Genomic DNA, 18913 nt, shown 5'->3' with positions numbered 1-18913 from the left:
TTTCTTACATGTATGAAGATGAAAATAGCGATCCGTCTTACTTCAATTAGTTGTGCTTCATTTATGTTCTCCGCACTAAAAGATGTTTTCCAACAGTAGTGCACAATTTTTTCATCCTTTAAAACTCAAAACTTATTTCATGTGCAATTTAGTTTTCTCCGAAGATGAGATAAGATCTCGAAACGTTAGAATGGAAGGAGTGATGAATATATGAGTAATTTTGTGCGAACCATATTTAATCTAAGCGATGACGCAAAGTCAAAGGCCCGGAAACTAGAACAATGCATCAAAAAGATCGTTAATGCTGAGTCAGCAGTTATTTTTTATCAAACATGTATATATATATATATATATATATATATATATATATATATTTATATTTATGCTTATATTTATATTTATATATATAATATCTATAAAAAATGCCCTCAATAACAACTGGGCCGTATCCAGCGTTTTTCGTTGAGCGGGGGCCTTTTTACGGTCAGGGGCCTTTTTTCAACCCTGTGCCCTATTGCTAAGGCTCTGGCTGCGCCCCTGGCTGGAGCCTGAGTTGAAGGGGGGTTTGAAGCCCCCATAAACTGAATAAGAAAGTACATGCCTGCCGATGAGGGCTTTCGTCAATTTTGCAAATAAACAATTTGTTTCACAAATAACGATTGTTTCCTTTATCAATGTCATGTCGTCATGCTGAGGCAGCATACAATGATCCCACTTCCACGTGCATCACGTTCATGGGATGTGAAGCAGGCACGGGTGAATACCTACCATATCAATTGCAGACGACCACCTTGTCTGTTTGGTAATGAGTCCATTTTTCTTTCTTAGCTACATGTGTTTCATGCAGGCGTACACCTGACCCTGGATGAAGTCAAATTTGGCTCCTGGATCAGCCAGCATTCTGTTGAGTCCCGGTTCAATCGAGTTTTTCGAGTAGTTGTGTGAGCTGGAGTCCAGTCATTTGGATTATCCATCAGTGGATTAAAAAAGAAGTGTAAGCGTCAACAGGAGTCTTAGGTGATGGTTTTGCCATGCAACACTGAAACACTTGATGCTCTCTTACTGTCAATTCATGTCGCATGCTGTCTTTCAGGAATTTTGTGGGGTTGTGGGGTTTCCAGTTTGTGTGGGATTGGTGCAGGTGAGTTGGTTTCTCACCTATTGTCACCGAAATTTGCTCCATTGAAATGGATTCAGAAATTGAGACTCTGGTCTCAAGAAGAAACTCTGACCTGGTTCAGAGTCTGCAGAAATTTGCTCAGAAACGTACTGTGCTGCTCGAAAGTATAGTCAGAATCAACCAAATGTAACAGTCGGAGCTGGAATCGATTTCGCGGCAGTAAAACAACCACCATTCGGGCGTTATACGTTTGGGGTCGACCGTATTAATGACATTGGCATTTGGGCGTCCTGAGCGCCCGCCTCCAAGTGGAGGCGCAATTATGGCGTAAAAATGACTACTGCACGCTGATGCCGACGACAGTGCTGCCGTTTGGCCTCGTTGATCAATATTTTCGTTTGTGGTCATAAGATACGGCTTTTGAGATGCAGTCCCATCAAGTCTGCTGCACAGCGTTAGTGAGCCGAGTTATTTTCGCAGGGCCGCGTAAACATCTGGGAAGTGTTCGAGTGCTCACAGCCCCAGCGTGACAGTTCGTTGGCTCGCCTTCAGCTGTATGTGCGTGAACACTTGGTTACCCGCGCGCATGCGCGCGCCGACGCCCGACATTCTATACAGACAGCTGTTGGCTTTCAGGTGCTCACCAACGATTCCACACAGACAGCTGTTGTCTTTCAGGTGCCCACCAACGATTCCACACGGACAGCTGTTGGCTTTCAGGTGCTCACCAACGATTCCACATGGGCAACTGTTGGCTTTCAGGTGGTCACCAACGATTCCACACAGATAGTTGTTGGCTTTCAGGCGCTCACCAACGATTCCACACAGACAGTTGTTGGCTTTCAGGTGCTCACCAACGATTCCACACAGAGAGCTGTTGGCTTTCAGGTGCTCACCAACGATTCCGCACAGACAGTTGTTGGCTTTCAGGTGCTCACCAACGATTCCGTGACTGTCAGCGTTGACGCTGTAGTGTTTTACAAGGTCAGCGACCCCGTGATGGCCCAGAATAACATCGAGGACTACAGGTGCTGGCCGTGTGACATCACGTTGGCATGGCGATGCCGCCGCCGGGCGTGCCTCCGTCCGTGGTGTATTTTGTCTAGCCTCTGTTGGTAATTAGGGCAGCCCACCTGCTTGAGAAGGCGCGCCATGGGGTGCTGGACTCCTCACCTCTCTCTCCCCCGACAGCAGGGCGCCGGCCGCCCGACGGACTGTAACAGTGCTGACGTTGCTGGGTAGTGCCCTGCACGGCTTCCGCCAACTGTACTGCGGCCGGCGTCCGACCGTTAGCTGTCCAGCCGCCTCGGAATGCACTCACTTCGGCGGGGTCTCTTAACATGCGCCATGTGGGAGCAGTTGCCCCGCAGCCACCCATATTTCCCCCGGTCCAATCTCGAACTGCCCCTTGCCGCGCAGTTGGATGGTTTGATGACGTAGAGTGTGAAGTGTTCGGTGGGGTTTTCACTTAAGCAGGTTGCGGGCACCTCTGCCACCGGCTGCAGTTGCTGAAATAAAACGATGTGTAGGCGCGCATGCCCATAGACTGCGCTGTCATGCAAATTGTACGATGCTCATTCTAGGTCAGTTGATCACATTAATTTAGGGTGTCTGTAGCCACATTTAAAATGCTCCCAATTTGAGATGTTCTCGACAACCGGATAAGCCGTAATACAATGTTCAGCTGGAAAGCGAAGCAACTATTCGTACTCATATGCATACGAATTGACGTACGGACAGAGGGACCTCACATCAAGCTCGCTTTTGCCCGGTTTCAGGTTTCGGTGCGATACTGTACGTGTTAATCTGCCAAAATCTGTGTTAGACTCAGATATGAAAAACCTGCGCCTCCCTCTGCCTACTATATTTTTGTTTCGTCACCAGTTTTTTCGTTATGCTACAATAAATGCGCAGTGTTTGTCTCCAGCATGAACCCTGTGGGAGTGGGGTACGCCGAATATGCACATTCAATATGGCTGTTTACGGTGTAACGGTCGACGGCAAAGTGCAGAAGTGGTTATATTTCATGCATTCGAGATTATCCTGAAATCACCTTTTGAATTGGTGACTTGTTCGTTTGATGAGGACTACAATTTTATGACATTCCCAGTAGGCCCAATCTACTAGGTTTCCCACCTAAACTAAGCTTCCGGGTGCGACTGCTGGTTCTGCACTCCGGTGTGGAGGCCGCCGGCCCCACTGTCCAGCGCGACGGAAGCGCTCTCTGTGGAGGCCGCCGGCCCCACTGTCCAGCGTGACGGGCGCGCTCTCTGTGGAGGCCGCCGGCCCCACTGTCCAGCGTGACGGGCGCGCTCTCCGTGGAGGCCGCCGACCCCACTGTCCATCGCGACGAGCGCGCTCTCTGTGACGCGGCGCGTGGCCGGCTGCTCCGCAGATCCTATCCAGTGACTTAGTGACGGTGACCGTCGACGCAGTGGTGTTTTACCGCGTGCACAACCCGGTCGGCGCCGAAACCAAAATCGAGGAGTTCAGGTCAGCCAGCGTGGAGCCGGGCGGCGGCCCGGCCGGCGGCGGCGGTGCTGGCTCGGCCGGCGCCCGTGTGCAGACAGCCGCGTCTGGTGCCGTGACCCCGCGTGCCCGGCCCGGGCCGCATCGTGTCCGTCTGGCATGACCCCGCAGGCGTGTGTCCCACTCGGGGCCCGGGGACGGCGGCGCCCCCGTCCGCTGCCACCTCTTCTTCTCCCCCAGATTCTGAGCAAGGACAGTGTGACGGTGTGCGTGGACGGCGTGATTTATTTCCGCGTCATTAACCCGGTGACGGTGGTGACCTGCATTGACCACTATAGGTAGGTGGGGCGCCGTCTGTTCCGCCGGTCGCCACGCGCGGCCAGCCACTCCTGGCGGCTCACTCGGAGGGCGCGCCGGCCAGCATGGCCGTTCGGTGGGCCCGTATGTGCCCCGTCAGCACGGCTCCGGCACGGAGAGATGCCCCGCGCCTGCCGCAACCTTCGCCAGCGCCCGGCTCTGACCCGTCTGCTGCAGTCGAGCAGTTGGCTTCTCCAGCGTTCCGGTTGTCTTGGTGCGAGCCTTGGCGGACAGCCTGTGGCGTCGAGGCGCGATGTCGCCGGCTGCGACGGCCCTCGGGTCGACCGATCAGACGGCCGCCTCTGTACACTCCTGGCTAGCTCTGCACGTATCCGTCACGGTGCTCTGTGCCATGGTGCCCGCCCACCTCGCCAAGGGGAGCGCTCCCGTAGGCAGCGTTTCGTCCATAGATTCCGAGAGTTTGCAGCGAATGGTATCCGTGCAGCTAGTTTGCAGTCTGGTACCCGTCTCCCAGGCGTCTTGATCACGATCCTTGTTCAGCAAGCACGCCCGCGTCTCGCGCGTATAGGGCGGCCGCCAGATCTGAAGCAGGCTGCCGCCAATGAGGTGCCGCCTCATTTCATCACGGCGTAGCCACAAACACGGACAGCTGTTCTCTGAGCGCACAGCTCACCTGACGCCGACGATATTCATCGGTGCGACAGTGTTTGTTTGGCGAAGGCATGCATTGTGACAGCATGTAGTGCGGCTCTACGATGTAACGCAGCTGAGCAGCTCGTGCTATCGTGTGTGAACTAAACTAACACAAATACTGGGATGGGCCGGATGAAATGTGGATAATTAGAATGTAAAACAACGCAAACTCATGAATTGCGTTCTGACTTCTGGCTGTCAGGTGTAGGATTTGTTCGCTCTTTGTGAACACAAAGTTGATTGCAGACGCAGGCGTTATGGATACAGGCGCAACGCGTCTACCACTCTTCAATCCAACTGCGCGGAGATCCTGGATCCTTTCGACCAGTTGTCCTAATGTTCTGCCATGCTGCAACTACTGAAGACACTCTTCGACCCCACCCTCACCTCCTGTTCACCCCCAGACAAGATAATTTGCTGCAGAATAACGCCTACTGAGAGCATGAGCCCCGCGTGTTACGTGGTGTCATTTTAACTCCGTGTACTGTCGGCGCATCGTTTAGCTGAAGACTCGCACTCTATCTTCGCCTCTCCCTGTTTATCGGCAGCATGTGCATGACTCGATCCGTGTCTGCCTCTAGATCTTGAGCAAGGACTCGGTAACAGTAGCGGTGGACGCCGTAATCTTTTACCGCATCAGCAACCCGACTGTGGCCGTGACGAACATTGTCAACTACAGGTAACGACTGGCGGCGCTGCGGCCGGCGCCGGCGGCTCGGCGGCGCGCGGGCGCGGACCGCCGCCGCGGAGCCCGGCGACCGGCACGGGCTGAGAGACGCCTACTGTGACGCCGACCGGCGCGTGCCGGTCCGGTCCGGTCCGGTCCGGTCCGGTCCGGTCCGGTCCGGTCCGGTCCGGTCCGGTCCGGTCCGGTCCGGTCCAGTCTAGTCCAGTCCGATCCAGTCCAGTCCAGTCCAGTCCAGTCCAGTCCAGTCCAGTCCAGTCCAGTCCAGTCCGGTCCGACCTCGTGCACTCCCTTCCGGTCCTGTCCGATCCAGTCGGGTCTGGACTAGTCTGGCCCGTTTGGATACAGTCTGACGCTGTCTGATAAGGTCAGACCCGGCCCAGTCCGCCCACTCCAGTTGATTTCAGCACCCCAGCCAGTGAGGCCAGCTCAACGCCATCCAAAGGACCACGGTCCAGTGACCCGTCCATCGAGTTCAAAAGTAAACCAGTCCAGCGCTGTTCGCTCTAAACAACATCCAAACAATCTACATCAATACAGGCCTGTCCCAGTTCGGTTAAATCCAGACCAGTCCAGTTCAAGTCGGGCAGCCGCCATTGTGCTATCGCGACGTTTTGTCGGGTGGCGTCACTTTGCTGGGTGCTGAACGTTCGTGTTGCTGATAAGCCCAGAGATTGTTAGGTGCTCTCCCTCGTTCGTGTTGCTGATTGGCCAGCGCAGTGTCAGGTGCCCTCCCTCGTTGGTGTTGCTGATTGGCCCGGGTAGTGTTAGGTACTCTCCCTCGTATTGTTTGTGGTCTTACGGAAAAGTATCGTGGCTTGTTGAGACAGTTCCCAGGACTGGGGTCAGCTTGTCAACCACAATTAGGGCCATTAATAATCCCGCAGGCCTCCTGGAAAGTGCATTGTTTGAAGCATTGTTCCGGTTGCTAATGGCCTGCGCATTTAGGGATTTGGGAGCAGCTCAGCCTGGTCCAAGTCCCATCGGAAATCGTAGAACGCTTTAACAATAATCGTGAGCTTAGCTCTGGATGTAGTCATTCTATTCAAAGGTCGCACTGAGGTCAAATGTCGTAATGGACATGCTCATGGGTTCATTTCCTGGCAGTCAGTTCTGGCGCATTTGCGGCGAATCAGCCACGTCGGCTTTGCTGCTCGTGAACAACTACTTTATAATTCTAGAGTAATCTATCACCGAGCTCCCGCTCGCGGTCAGCCATCAAAATTTCAGTATTTCTGCTTGCAAACAGCTGTTAACGTCCGATAATCCATACTTGCGCTGCGTTTGCGGACCTCGTCATCAGCCTGTGTTGAATAAGCCAGCGCGGCGGCCGGGTAAGCGCACCGACAACTGCCGGCGTCGGCCGCGCCACCCTGCGCGCAGCCAGTCACCGCCCGTCCCCCGCGTGCCGCCAGCCATTCGACCCGCCTGCTGGCCGCCACCACGCTGCGCAACGTCCTCGGCACCAAGTCGCTGGCCGACCTGCTGGCCGAGCGCGAGACCATCTCACAACAGATGCAGTCCAGCCTGGACGAGGCCACCGACCCGTGGGGCGTCAAAGTGGAGCGGGTCGAGATCAAGGACGTGCGCCTGCCGCTGCAGCTGCAGCGCGCCATGGCCGCCGAGGCCGAGGCGGCCCGCGAGGCGCGCGCTAAGGTCATCGCCGCCGAGGGCGAGCACAAGGCGTCGCGCGCGCTCAAGGAGGCGGCTGACGTCATGAACGAGAGCTCCAGCGCGCTGCAGGTGCGTCGCTGTTTTGGTGGACATGCACACATAAAGGCACACAAAGGTTGGGACTTCGTATCTTTTTGAGGAGGTCGTGCTCGCACAAAGTTCCACTTCTGCACGCATTCTAGTACTGCGCAGACGGAAAGTAGGCACCCGTCAAAAGTGACGATTGTGGAATAGCCCCAGTGGTCGAATATGTCGATATGCCGTGTCATGTATCACACGCTGGTGCCGCGTGCTGACGCCCTGTTCTATATGTCATACTACGCATTCTTGAACGACGTGATGAGACACCGATGAGGTCCATCACTCGCCTCGCTTTTTGCACACGTGTGGCTCACGCGAAAACATTACCTTGTTTCGACACGCGTGTGGTGCTCGCGAAAACATCAGGTTGTGTGCTCGTGAACCACGCCACTTTCCGAGCTGCACGCGCGATCGCAGCCGGGTGCAGCACTTGGCTACTGATGGGATAGTAGCGCCTGTTGGGCTGAGCCGCTCTGCTGGGCCGCGTGGCGGGATGGGGCTACTGTGGCGACTCGCCGCATAGAGCGCTGTGGCGTGCCCAAGCAGTGGGGAGGAAGTTTGGCTTACGCATTTTTTGGGATCACTCCGAGCGGGAATGCATACCGGAAAGGATCTGATTTTGTTCCTGTTCGTAAGAATGTCTCACGATTAGGAACACCATTCAACTGGATGAAAATAGCTTCCCTGCAATAGCTGCACACGTTTTAGTCGTTTAGTGAGATGCATTTTGAATGAGATTTCAGTCACGGACCTTCCTCAGAGTCCATATGTCCAAAATGTAAAACGGATATCCAGGCTGTTGGTCTGGGACAGCATATACAGGCGACAGCCAGGGACAGGGTGTCCGTTTTATATTTGCACAGTTCAACTCTGCGGGCAAGGTCCGTGACCGAAAATTGACCCCGAGCGACTAAGACGTATCTAATGATTTTAACAGAATCCCAGCTCAGGTATATATTTGAGCATTTCTTGCATTGCATAAGCACTACACCACTTTAGCAACACCATGTGAAGCTTAGTGGTTTATGGTACGCAACCCAATGCTGTGAAAATTAAAATTGGCGTTAAGTGTTTTTCGGCATCATGACCCTGACCGCCGCCTTCCCCTTACGAACGCGATGCATAGAAGCAAACCAAACAATTCACCCCGAGTCAACATCGGTTCATCTTCACACACCACATTTCAGTGTCACATCGATGCTAGTGCACCGCCCATCTGCGTTTAGACTTCAAATATAGATCTCAGTTTTTAACGCCATCGCAATTGGCTTGCGTCTATCACAGCCTTTCGTCTATGTCTGCGACATCGGAGATGTCAGTTCCACAGCGCACACCGACCCACAGGCACTGTAATATGCAAGTCATCCTCATAAAATTCGGTAAGATGTTTGATCCCCATTGTCTGGTAGCATGATGAAACCTTTGTGGCGAATGGTCAGGATAATTCTAAAAGCAGCACGTTTTTTGCACTACTTCTATAGAATACGAATGATTATTTACTGCCATCCTATATATAAATAAATATATATATATATATATATATATATATATATATATATAAACATGTTTGATTAAAAAGCAGGGAGTGCTCGGGTTTGGCAAGTCGTCTGTTGATTCGTTTCATGTTTCTAATCAGCTTTTTATGTCGGGTTGAAGTTCAAAGATTAAATCACAAAAATACTCACATGTTAGATGGTGCATTTGTCGTATATATATATATATATATATATATATATATATATATATATGCATATATATATATATATTATAGTAAAGGGCTTTATATGTATATATATATACATATATATATATATATATATATATATACACACATATATCACTTCACTCGCGTCAGGCATCGAACAGTGTTAAAACAACTACAAATTCGCGATATTTCATGTTTGTCCCGTTCAGTCGGCCCCTCATGGTTCACATGATATAGTTTGCAACGCGCTTTGAGTGCCTCGTGAAATCCCTGTGCATTCCTGATATTTACTCGCGCATTGCTAACATTGTTACCACTGGTCGTTTCCAAACGCTTGTACATCGGTCAGCTGACCGTGTCTCACCGACGGCCTCTTCTGCGGACAGCTCCAATACCTGACCGTGCCTCCCCGACGGCCTCTTCTCCGGGCAGCTCCAATACCTGACCGTGTCTCACCGACCGCCTCTCCTGCGTGCAGCTCCAATACCTGACCGTGTCTCACCGACGGCCTCTCCTTTGGGCAGCTCCAATATCTCACCGTATCTCATCGACGGCCTCTCCTTTGGACAGTTCCAATACCTGACCGTGTCTCACTGATGGCCTCTCCTGTGTGCAGCTCCAGTACCTGACCGTGTCTCACCGACTGCCTCTTCTCCGGGCAGCTCCGATACCTGCAGACGCTGAGCACCATATCGGCCGAGAAGAACTCCACTATCATCTTCCCGCTGCCCATCGACGTGCTCAGCCACTTCATAGGGAAGTAGCGGCCACCAGCCAGCGGCGAGAGGGCGATCACCGCCCCGCCGCCGACCTTACGCTTCTCCCACCGCCCGCCGGAGATCGTCCCGGGTCCGCCCGGAGATCGTCCCCGGTCCGCTCGGAGATCGTCCCCGGTCCGCCTGGAGGTCGTCCCCGGTCCGCCCGGAGATCGTCCCCGGTCCTCCCGGAGGTCGTCCCGGGTCCGTCCGGAGATCGTCCCCGGTCCTCCCGGAGGTCGTCCCGGGTCCGCCCGGAGATCGTCCCCGGTCCGCCCGGAGGTCGTCCCCGGTCCGCCCGGAAATCGTCCCCGGTCCGTCCGGAGATCGTCCCCGGTCCGCCCGGAGTCGTCCCCCGCCCGCCGGTGCCGGCCGTCACGGGATGGCGCCAACTCTGACAGAGCGCGCCAGCGTCAGGTGTGCAAGCTCCGAAGGTGGCGCGACCAGCAGCGCGGCGAGATGGACACCCGGTCAGCCCCCGCCGGCTCCATCACCCTCTGCCGTTTGTGTTTGGCGTCTGTTATCTCCGACCTTCGTTCGTCTCGGTGAGATGATAGCGCTTGACACTTTGGAGCCTCGGAAGTAGATGTGGTAGCTTGGTTTGCTTGTTTGCGCTGGAAGCAATTCCTGGTGGTGTTGACCTCACCAGTGTTGTCACGTGTTGACCCTGCCGGTATGCTTGTTTCGGTGATATTCCATACGTAGTTTGGTTACAAACAGTTGACTGATAAGTGGCCAACAACAGGCACGTGGGACTCGCCGCTCCTTGCGTCAGCGTCACATTTGCGCGTTTGTCTGTCGCACAGCACTGCAAGCCCAGCAGGATGACGTAATATGAAACGGACGTGCAATAATATTATCAAGACATGTCGCGAAGGCATGATATGGATATTGACATCGCCCTGCTAACTGTTACATATTTGCACAAATCTGAAACGCTTTTAACTGGCTTCAACTGTCACCATTTTGTTTCATCCTTCTACCGGATAAACATGCGGTACCCGAGAGAATGGGCGATACCGACCATGTTCCTCGCCGCAGCATTCATAGCGAATTCTAACACCGTTTCGTGAGTCGGCGTGCCTGCCGTGCACATCTAAGACAGGCGGCCCAGTTCCGCACCACCCAAATAGCATTTCGACTTCAGCCTCAGCCCTGCGGCGTCCGAAGCCAGAGGGGACCACGAAACCGGGCGCCATATACCGATGGATCCGCCATGGCATTCAGTTCATCGCCGCAAATGGTTGCCGAGATTTTGATGAAGAAAATATGCTAGGTATCGACGTAAACATCGCTGTGGAACGAACAGACGCATCAATTTCCAAAATGCGTCGCGTACTGCACCCACGCGTGCCTGGCATGCTTCCCTGGGCGGTCCCGCACCCCCGGGTCAGGATAGTGGTTTTTCGCTTTGCTCGGACGCACGAATCCTTCATTGACATTGCTTGTGCTTTTCCAGTAATCGTACGGTCGTGCTGCCGTTGATGTGCTGACGTCAGTGCCTATGCAGAAAAGGTTGCTCATCTTACCAAATGGTCGCGTCCTTGTTCACCCTCTCATCGCTGCCCTGTGTGGGCACAGGGCTGCCGAACAACCCGTCAGTGTAAATATCCACCGAAAGATCTCCTGTGTGGCCCCGGTCGCCAATGACTTGAAATGAAATCATATGTTCCCCACTGCGTAAGATTATGACACCGCACAAGCGTTCGTGTTTTCTCACATTCATGTCCACTTTCGCAATGAGAATCTGAGATGAATAGCTCGCTGTCGGCACAAGGAAATGGCCGCCTCCCTCGTCGTATGACGAATGGCTTCACCGAACAGGGTAGCTTATTGGATGCTGTCACCACCAGTTACATGTTTTATTAATAGGCCACCGTCGCCGTTCTTTATTCAGCATGGTAACAAGTGAGACAAACTGTAATGCCAACTTAGCCGAAAATTGCTGGCCGGTTTCCGCGGCATATGAATAGCCCAGTTTTATGCGTGGTAGATGTTCGCTTTTGTGTGGGGTTGACAGCTGCAGGCCATGAAAGATTCAACGGACGGATCGCTATCTGCATAGCCAGCTGGTCCCCTCCGCTTTCGCGCGGTCTGGCGGCCCACGCGCGAACTCCGCGCAGCGCAACTGGGCGGGGACAAACCTGCCATTGTCACATTTGCAGCAGGCGGAGAATGCAGGCCACAGCGAGGGCCGGAGACCACGGGTACGCTGCCAGGTGTGACCCCCGTCGGGGGACAGAGCGCCACACGCCGGCTACGCTTAGCTCCATGGGCTGCGGCCGGGCTGCGCCGGCACGGTCGGCTCCTCTCTGTGCGGTCGATACGAGCTGCGGTTGTCCTCCGCTCGTCCGGCGCGTCGCGTGGTGTTGCCTGGTGGGTCCGTGGCGTGGTGCACAATCGCATGCTTCTGCTGTCAACTTCGTTGATGGAGCTACACGACTGTCTTCACTGAACACCGTACCAGCACCGCGCTCTCCCCGCGTCGCGTCTCGGTGTTCTTGACATGCAGTTCTCGACAGGCGTCAGCAGCTAGATGTTATTGTATTCGTGCGCTCAGGTTTTGGTGGATTTGTACCTTCGTACACGTGCCTAGCTTCGTGCAAGTGTCCCTTCTGCGACCTATGCTCCATTTTGGTGTACCTTAAGGCATGTAGAAGACTAAAATAAATCCGACTTCGATTAACGCTTTTGGCGTCGCGCGGATGGCGGTGGTAGGAATTCAATGTCACGAGCAGTGTCCAGCCCACTCAGCCGTGGTATTGCGTCGTCCAGCTCACCCAAGAGTCGACCACAAGCCGTGCAGCTCCGGCATCTCCAGCCGCACGAAAGACGCAGGGGAAAACGCGCGTTGCTAACGCTTACATTGGTGCGACGAATGGGAACATCCAGCATATGATCAGCCAAGGTAACAAGCGCACCTTACGTACAACAATAGTTTTTTTAAGTCATACCAGGGTACCGCAAAGGATAAACTATTTATTTCGGCAACGGCAATGTGCATTCCATTAAGTATCCAACCCACCTCTCACACAAGCAGTTCCCACCGTTCGCACAAAATGGTTAAAATACCACAAACCGACAAAAGCAAGTTCAAATCCCGTTTGATCTACGATTACCCTGCGCATCCGCAGCATCCTTCGAAAATGAGGCGCATTCGCCAAATCCATCTTCCTAACTGCACACAACGGGTGCGTCGGCATGGCGCAAAGTAACTAAGAGACGGCGCCAATCGAAAACCTACACCATCCATTGGCAGCACGGTGGTCAGCAACGTCAGCCTCGCCATTGTCCGCCTTCCCTCGTTCGACAAGCGCCATCCAACAACCAACAGCATCCAACAAGCAGAATCCGTCGCGAGGCACGCACGCTTCAAAACGACGCAGATCAACAGCCGGCAGTCTAAAAAAAACTCGCGCTCACGCCGGCGGCGAGACTCCCGCGGAGGCGCGGTGTCCCCCCCCCCCCCCCCCCCGAGCCGGGTGGGGACAATCGCTACTGGTCATTCAAACGGCCGCAGTCCTTACGCGCGGCCATCAGCGTGCAGCTGCTGGTGGAATGATCGACACACGCCGCCGCCCGGCCGGCACGCGACGAGAGGGAGGGCGGCAGTAGACGGGCACCGCGCCTCACTCGTACTCGGCGATCAGCACCATCATGTAGATACCGACCAGGAGGGCAAGCAGCTCCTTCACCGTCTGCCAGAGGTTGGTCTTCTCCAGCAGCTCCGGTATCACGGACACGGTGGCGATGTAGATGAAGCCGCCGGCGGTGAACGGCAAGATACGGGACGTGGCGGCGGCGTCTGCAACAGCGCTGGCAACCTCAGCGCCACGGACGCGCCGGCGGGGTGTGGCGGAGTAGTCGGCAGCACACGCACGCAGGCACACGCACGCGCCTACGCACGCGCACACACATGCACGCGCACACACAAGCACGCACGCACGCACGCACGCACGCACGCACGCACGCACGCACGCACGCACGCACGCACGCACGCACGCACGCACGCACGCACGCACGCACGCACGCACGCACACACACACACACACACACACACACACACACACACACACACACACACACACACACACACTGTTGGGAGAGGCGTCGAGTTCTAACACACCAGCGGGTTCTGGTGGTGCTGGGAGTCCCGATACACCAGCGGGGTGTGGCGGAGGTGTCGGGGATCCTGACACACAGCTGGGAGTGCCGGAGGTATCGGCAGTTCTGACACACCAGCGGGTTCTGGTGGTGCTGGGAGTCCTGATACACCAGCGGGGTGTGGTGGTGTCGGGAGTCCCGATACACCAGCGGGGTGTGGCGGAGGTGTCGGGGATCCTGACATACAGCTGGGAGTGCCGGAGGTATTGGCAGTTCTGACACACCAGCGGGTTGTGGTGGTGTCGGGAGTCTTGATACACCAGCAGGGTGTGGCGGAGGTGTCGGGGATCCTGACACACAGCTGGGAGCGCCGGAGGTGTCGGCAGTTCTGACATACCAGCGGGTTGTAGTGGTGCTGGGAGTCCTGATACACCAGCGGGGTGTGGTGAAGGTGTCAAGAGTTCTGACACACCGGTGGGATGTTACCAAGTGTCAGAGTGTGACGGCGGTATCGGGAGTCCTAACACCCAGGCGGGATGCGGAAGAAGTGTGAGCGCCAGCGACACGATGACGGGATGCAGCCGGGTTGACAACAGCGCAGATACACTGCTGCGAATGGCGGGACGTGCCAGCAGCAGGGACACACTGCTGGGGGGCGTGGGATGGTGTCGGTATCGCTGACACACAGGCGGGCGTACCCACGGGAGTCTGGAGTCTGGTTCCAATTGGATGTAGAGGTGTCAGCACACATTTGGACGTATCAGCACATGAACACACCAAGTGATATAGCAGAAGTATTCATGGGAGATACTGGCAGGCATCTAACGAACATCCCAGCACGATCGGTACAGGATGTAGGATAAAGGACTAACAGGAGATCAATAGTGCGTGATGCGATGGGGGTGATGGCTGAACAAGACAGGCAACATGGACAAACATTTCTGGGGTAACAGCACTGGCAAGGGCAGCATTGGCACCAGACACGGCTGAACCAACACAGGCAACATGGACAAACAACTCTAGGGTAATAGCACTGGCAAGGGCAGCAGTGGCATCAGATACAGCTGAACCAACACAGGCAACATGGACAAATAACTGTGGGGTAATAGCACTGGCAAGGGCAGCATTGGCACCAGACTGTCAGCTATACGAATGCCCCGTCACAGTTGGCATACCCTCCTGGCATACACTGTGCAGCGTCGGTGATAACTCATCCCCTCCATCAGGCCAAAATATATCAGTCAGCACTGACCCAGCCCCTCCCCCTCGGCAGTCGGGTTGGCAGCAGACTGACCTACCCCTCGGCAGTCGGACCGGCAGTAGACTGACCTACCTCCTCGGCTGTCGAACCAGCAGCAGACTGACCTACCCCCTCGGCTGCCTGACCAGCAGCAGACTAACCTACCCCTCGGCAGTCGAACCGGCAGCAGACTGACCTACCCCTCGGCAGTCGGACCGGCAGCAGACTTGCCTTCTCCTCGGCCGTCGGACTGGCAACAGACTGACCTACCCCCCTCGGCAGTCGAACTGGCAGCAGACTGACCTACCCCCTCGGCCGTTGGACTGGCAGCAGACTGACCTACCCCTCGGCCGTCGGACCAGTAGCAGACTGACCTACCCCTCGGCCGTCGGCCCAGTAGCAGACTGACCTGCACCCTCGGCCGTCGGACCAGTAGCAGACTGACCTACCCCTCGGCCGTCGGCCCAGTAGCAGACTGACCTGCACCCTCGGCCGTCGGCCCAGTAGCAGACTGGCCTACCCCTCGGCCGTCGGCCCAGTAGCAGACTGACCTACCCCTCAGCCGTCGGCCCAGTAGCAGACTGACCTACACCCTCGGCTGTCGGCCCAGTAGCAGACTGACCTACACCCTCGGCCGTCGGCCCAGTAGCAGACTGACCTACACCCTCGGCAGTCGGACCGGCAGCAGACTGACTTACCCCTCAGCCGTCGGCCCAGTAGCAGGGTGACCTACCCCTCGGCCGTCGGCCCAGTAGCAGACTGACCTGCACCCTCGGCCGTCGGCCCAGTAGCAGACTGACCTACACCCTCGGCAGTCGGACCGGCAGCAGACTGACTTACCCCTCGGCCGTCGGCCCAGTAGCAGAGTGACCTACCCCTCGGCCGTCGGCCCAGTAGCAGACTGACCTACCGCTCGGCCGTCGGACCAGTAGCAGACTGACCTACCCCTCGGCCGTCGGCCCAATAGCAGACTGACCTGCACCCTCGGCCAGCAGCGAGATCACGGTCCCCGTGAGCGCGCCGACGGCTGTCGTCAGCTGCAGCATAATGGCGCGCCACCGTGGCACGCCCGACTGCACCAGGATGGCGAAGTCGCCGATCTCGTGCGGCACCTCGTGCAGGACGATGGTTATTGTGGTGATGACGCCTGTCGGAGCGGTGGGCAGGCGTCAGTTACGGGCCCTGCCGTTAGATGTCGTATCAGGGGCATCCAACCGTCGTCATCCGAAGTATTAGCTTAGCACTCAGTTACATTTACCGCACACTTACACTTACTTCCAGCTGACGACATGTCGTGGATTCTACTCTTGCAGCTAACAGTAGCTGACCGTTACGGTTTGCCCTTTGTCTTTCATCGTTTTGTCAATTTGCCGCACTGTCTCCTCAGCGATCGGGTCGACCGGCCAGGCAGGTGGCGCCGATGGCAAGGGGGGGAGGGGGGAGCGTCGCACCGTCTCCTGGCCGACTGAGTGTCCGGCCAGGTAGGGGGTACCGATGGCAGAGGAAGGGAGGGGGGGGGGGGGGCGTCGCACAATCTCCTCACCGATCGAGTGTCCGGCCAGGTAGGAAGCACCGATGGCCAGACCGTCTGTCAGGTTGTGCGTGAAGTCGGCGGCCAGGTTCAAGTAGCCCGCAACCTTAATATCTGAGAAAAGAGTGGGGCGTGAACAGTGGCGGCTCTGTTCCTGAAGAAACAAGTGCAATGGTGTTGAATTGCAATGGTTGTTGCAGACAGCAGCCATTTGTCACGTCAGACAACATACCTTTTTGGATAATTTTACACCATGGATTGGACAAAGGCTTAATCAGACAACCAGGGAGGCTGATTAATGCATTATATCACAGGTAGGAGCCATGCCTCCTCAAAACAGTACATGCCAAATTATCAGAGCCTAACTCCAAACACTGCCTAAAACAGGGACGAGCCAACATTTCTTCCTAAAGGCTAGAACAAAATTCAGAGTAGCTTACAGGAGACTTTCCACTGACCTTGATGAGGAGTTGCTTTGTCCAAAGCAGCATTCTGTTGCTTTGTAGATTTCTTGTCTTTTGTCTTTTCTGATGTTTCAGCCTTGTCTTTACCAGGCCTTTTCGTCTCCTTCGAATCATCTTTTACGCGCTCTGCACTCTCTTTATCACTCGAAGCGTCTTGCGCCTTGCTCCTTCCCTTGCTCTTGGGACTGTCACCATCCTTATCTTTCGATCCTCCGGCGACGGCTTTGGCTTTGACCGTCGTCTCGTCCACCCCTGATGGTTTAACATGCAGCTGCCGGTCTGCCGGGCCGTGGCTGTGACCGTGGCCGCCCTTAACGATGCGCACGAACTTCTCTACCACGAAGAAGGCCACAATGCCAGCCAGAACCCAGAGGCCGACGCCCATGTCGTGCGCATGACCGCCGGCGCCGTGCGAGTGGCCGTGCTCCCCGGCTCCGTGCGAGTGGCCGTGGCCCCCGCCGGCACCGCCCGGTGCCGACCCGGACACGGCCAGCAGCGCGTGCGGGATCAGGTGAAGGAAAGCGTCGCCCAGCAGGCCACCGGCAGCGAAGCTGAGGAGCACCTTGAGCAGCGGCTGCGACGCCTCGCTGTTGTCCAGCGGGATCAAGAAGAGGATGAAGAATGGCGCGGCACTGACCAGCAGGGTGGAGCCAAGCGCGGTCAGCCAGAGCGAGGCCGTCTGCTCGCTGGTGCGCCCGCTGCTGACGCGTGCCTGGTGTGCCTGGAACTCCTCGTGCACCTGGCGTGCCTCCTCTGCCAGCTCGTCTGGCGCTACATTCGCCTGACGCGAGTACTTGAACGATGGTGGCTCGTCGTCAAAGTGGTCGTGGCTGTGGCCGTGGTGGTCATGGCTGTGGCCATGGTGGTCATGGCTGTGGCCGTGGTGGTCGTGACTGTGGCCATGGGAGTGAACCAGCATTGGGAGACTGAACAGAAGTATCAGCAGTGTTAGACCAATTGCAATGTTACGTAAAAGAATACTTTTCTCCATGACTGTTGCTTTGCTCATTCACTGCAAATAATACAGAATGTGTGTTGAGCCTGTAAACAGAGATTGTGAAAGGTTAGATTATATTTTAACTTTAAAAGCAGCCTGGCCCAATATGCTGTCTCCATTTTTTACACTTTAATTCCCTGCTTCCTGTATCATTGATGCCAAGTTGAATGCATCACCATAAATGCAGGGGAAAAAAATCCAAAAGCCCAAGCAACTTTCAAATGCATGTGTGCCCTCAGCTAGCCCAAAGACATTATCTATTAAGCTCTTACTTAATTCTACCCCAGCCTGCGGACCATGGCATATTTTGGACACACCTTGTTGAGGCAGAGGCAGGCACAACTTCCAATTTGATGCTGAATATTAGCATTCTGTGGCAGAAATTATCAAAATCAAATATTGAGGGTGTCATGTGTTCTTTAATATACAAGAAATGTAAAATCAAATAAAATGGCCCATGTTATGACCAACCGTGTTTTGGGGGCTGAGGCTATCCAAATCTCCCCAAAATGGGGCAGCTTACTAATACTCTTTTTTGAGCACGATCTGTCTGCCCCAACCATTATATTGATTTCCTGTGACTTGCAAACTGCATCACAGCTAGTTCTGCTTGCTTAACACAAATAAGATTGGTAACAAATGCATAAATTTTCTTGTTTACACCAAGACAGGAGCACATACACTGAGATGAAAATTAGATGCGGATGTCTAAAGGTCACCTTACTTCAACAGTAAGTTTATCCAAGCTGACCTTTTGGCAGCAAGTGCACTTACAATTCTCTTTTAAATAAAGATTGCAGCTCCAGCTAACCTCTCAATTAAAACTGCTTGTGATACATCCATACCAATTTTAAGCTGTTTTTTGTAGCAATAAAGTCCTATCAAGTTGTAAACATTGGGTTTCTGTTCAGTAGCTTTAATACAGTCCCATGCTCCCTACAACAACATTGTAGAATGATTCTTGACCCATACATCAACCATCTGAGGAAATGCCATGCTCATTTGGCAGAAATTTCTGGCTGTGATTGACTGTTGGATCCAAAGTGCCTACCACATCCACTACCAGCCATATAATTA

The 18913-nt window shown here is 54.7% G+C and overlaps 2 protein-coding genes across 11 annotated transcripts in view; one reads left to right on the top strand and one right to left on the bottom strand.

Moving 5' to 3' along the window:
• The window catches only part of LOC119099778 (mechanosensory protein 2), a 40536-nt gene extending 28349 nt beyond the window's left edge, over positions 1 to 12187 (top strand). For 2 of the 5 annotated variants that reach the window (XM_037222850.1, XM_037222846.1), the window contains exons 4-6: positions 5182 to 5279; positions 6701 to 7028; positions 9408 to 12187. In XM_037222850.1, the coding sequence (XP_037078745.1) occupies positions 5182 to 5279; positions 6701 to 7028; positions 9408 to 9509 (528 nt within the window). In that variant the 3' untranslated portion in view covers positions 9510 to 12187. Of the gene's footprint in view, positions 1 to 2050; positions 2149 to 3515; positions 3614 to 3829; positions 3928 to 5181; positions 5280 to 6700; positions 7029 to 9407 lie in introns of all 5 variants that reach the window. The other 3 variants (XM_037222849.1, XM_037222847.1, XM_037222848.1) reach the window with 3 other exon arrangements.
• Positions 12188 to 12459: 272 nt separating this feature from the next.
• LOC119099777 (protein catecholamines up) overlaps positions 12460 to 18913 on the bottom strand; it is a 6876-nt gene continuing 422 nt past the window's right edge. For 5 of the 6 annotated variants that reach the window (XM_037222841.1, XM_037222843.1, XM_037222842.1 and 2 more), the window contains exons 2-5: positions 16834 to 17880; positions 16388 to 16489; positions 15821 to 15991; positions 12460 to 13305 (exon numbers count right to left, since the gene is read on the bottom strand). In XM_037222841.1, coding sequence (XP_037078736.1) covers positions 13130 to 13305; positions 15821 to 15991; positions 16388 to 16489; positions 16834 to 17848 — 1464 coding nt within the window. In that variant the 5' untranslated portion in view covers positions 17849 to 17880 and the 3' untranslated portion in view covers positions 12460 to 13129. Of the gene's footprint in view, positions 13306 to 15820; positions 15992 to 16387; positions 16490 to 16833; positions 17881 to 18153 lie in introns of all 6 variants that reach the window. The other variant, XM_037222840.1, reaches the window with a different exon arrangement.

The sequence above is a fragment of the Pollicipes pollicipes genome, unplaced genomic scaffold (genome assembly GCF_011947565.3).
Source record: "Pollicipes pollicipes isolate AB1234 unplaced genomic scaffold, Ppol_2.1 Scaffold_4881;HRSCAF=5763_pilon_pilon_pilon, whole genome shotgun sequence".
Classification (NCBI taxonomy): domain Eukaryota; kingdom Metazoa; phylum Arthropoda; class Thecostraca; order Pollicipedomorpha; family Pollicipedidae; genus Pollicipes; species Pollicipes pollicipes.
Note: the sequence above shows the minus strand (reverse complement) of the source record. Positions and strands in the feature narration are given on the sequence as shown.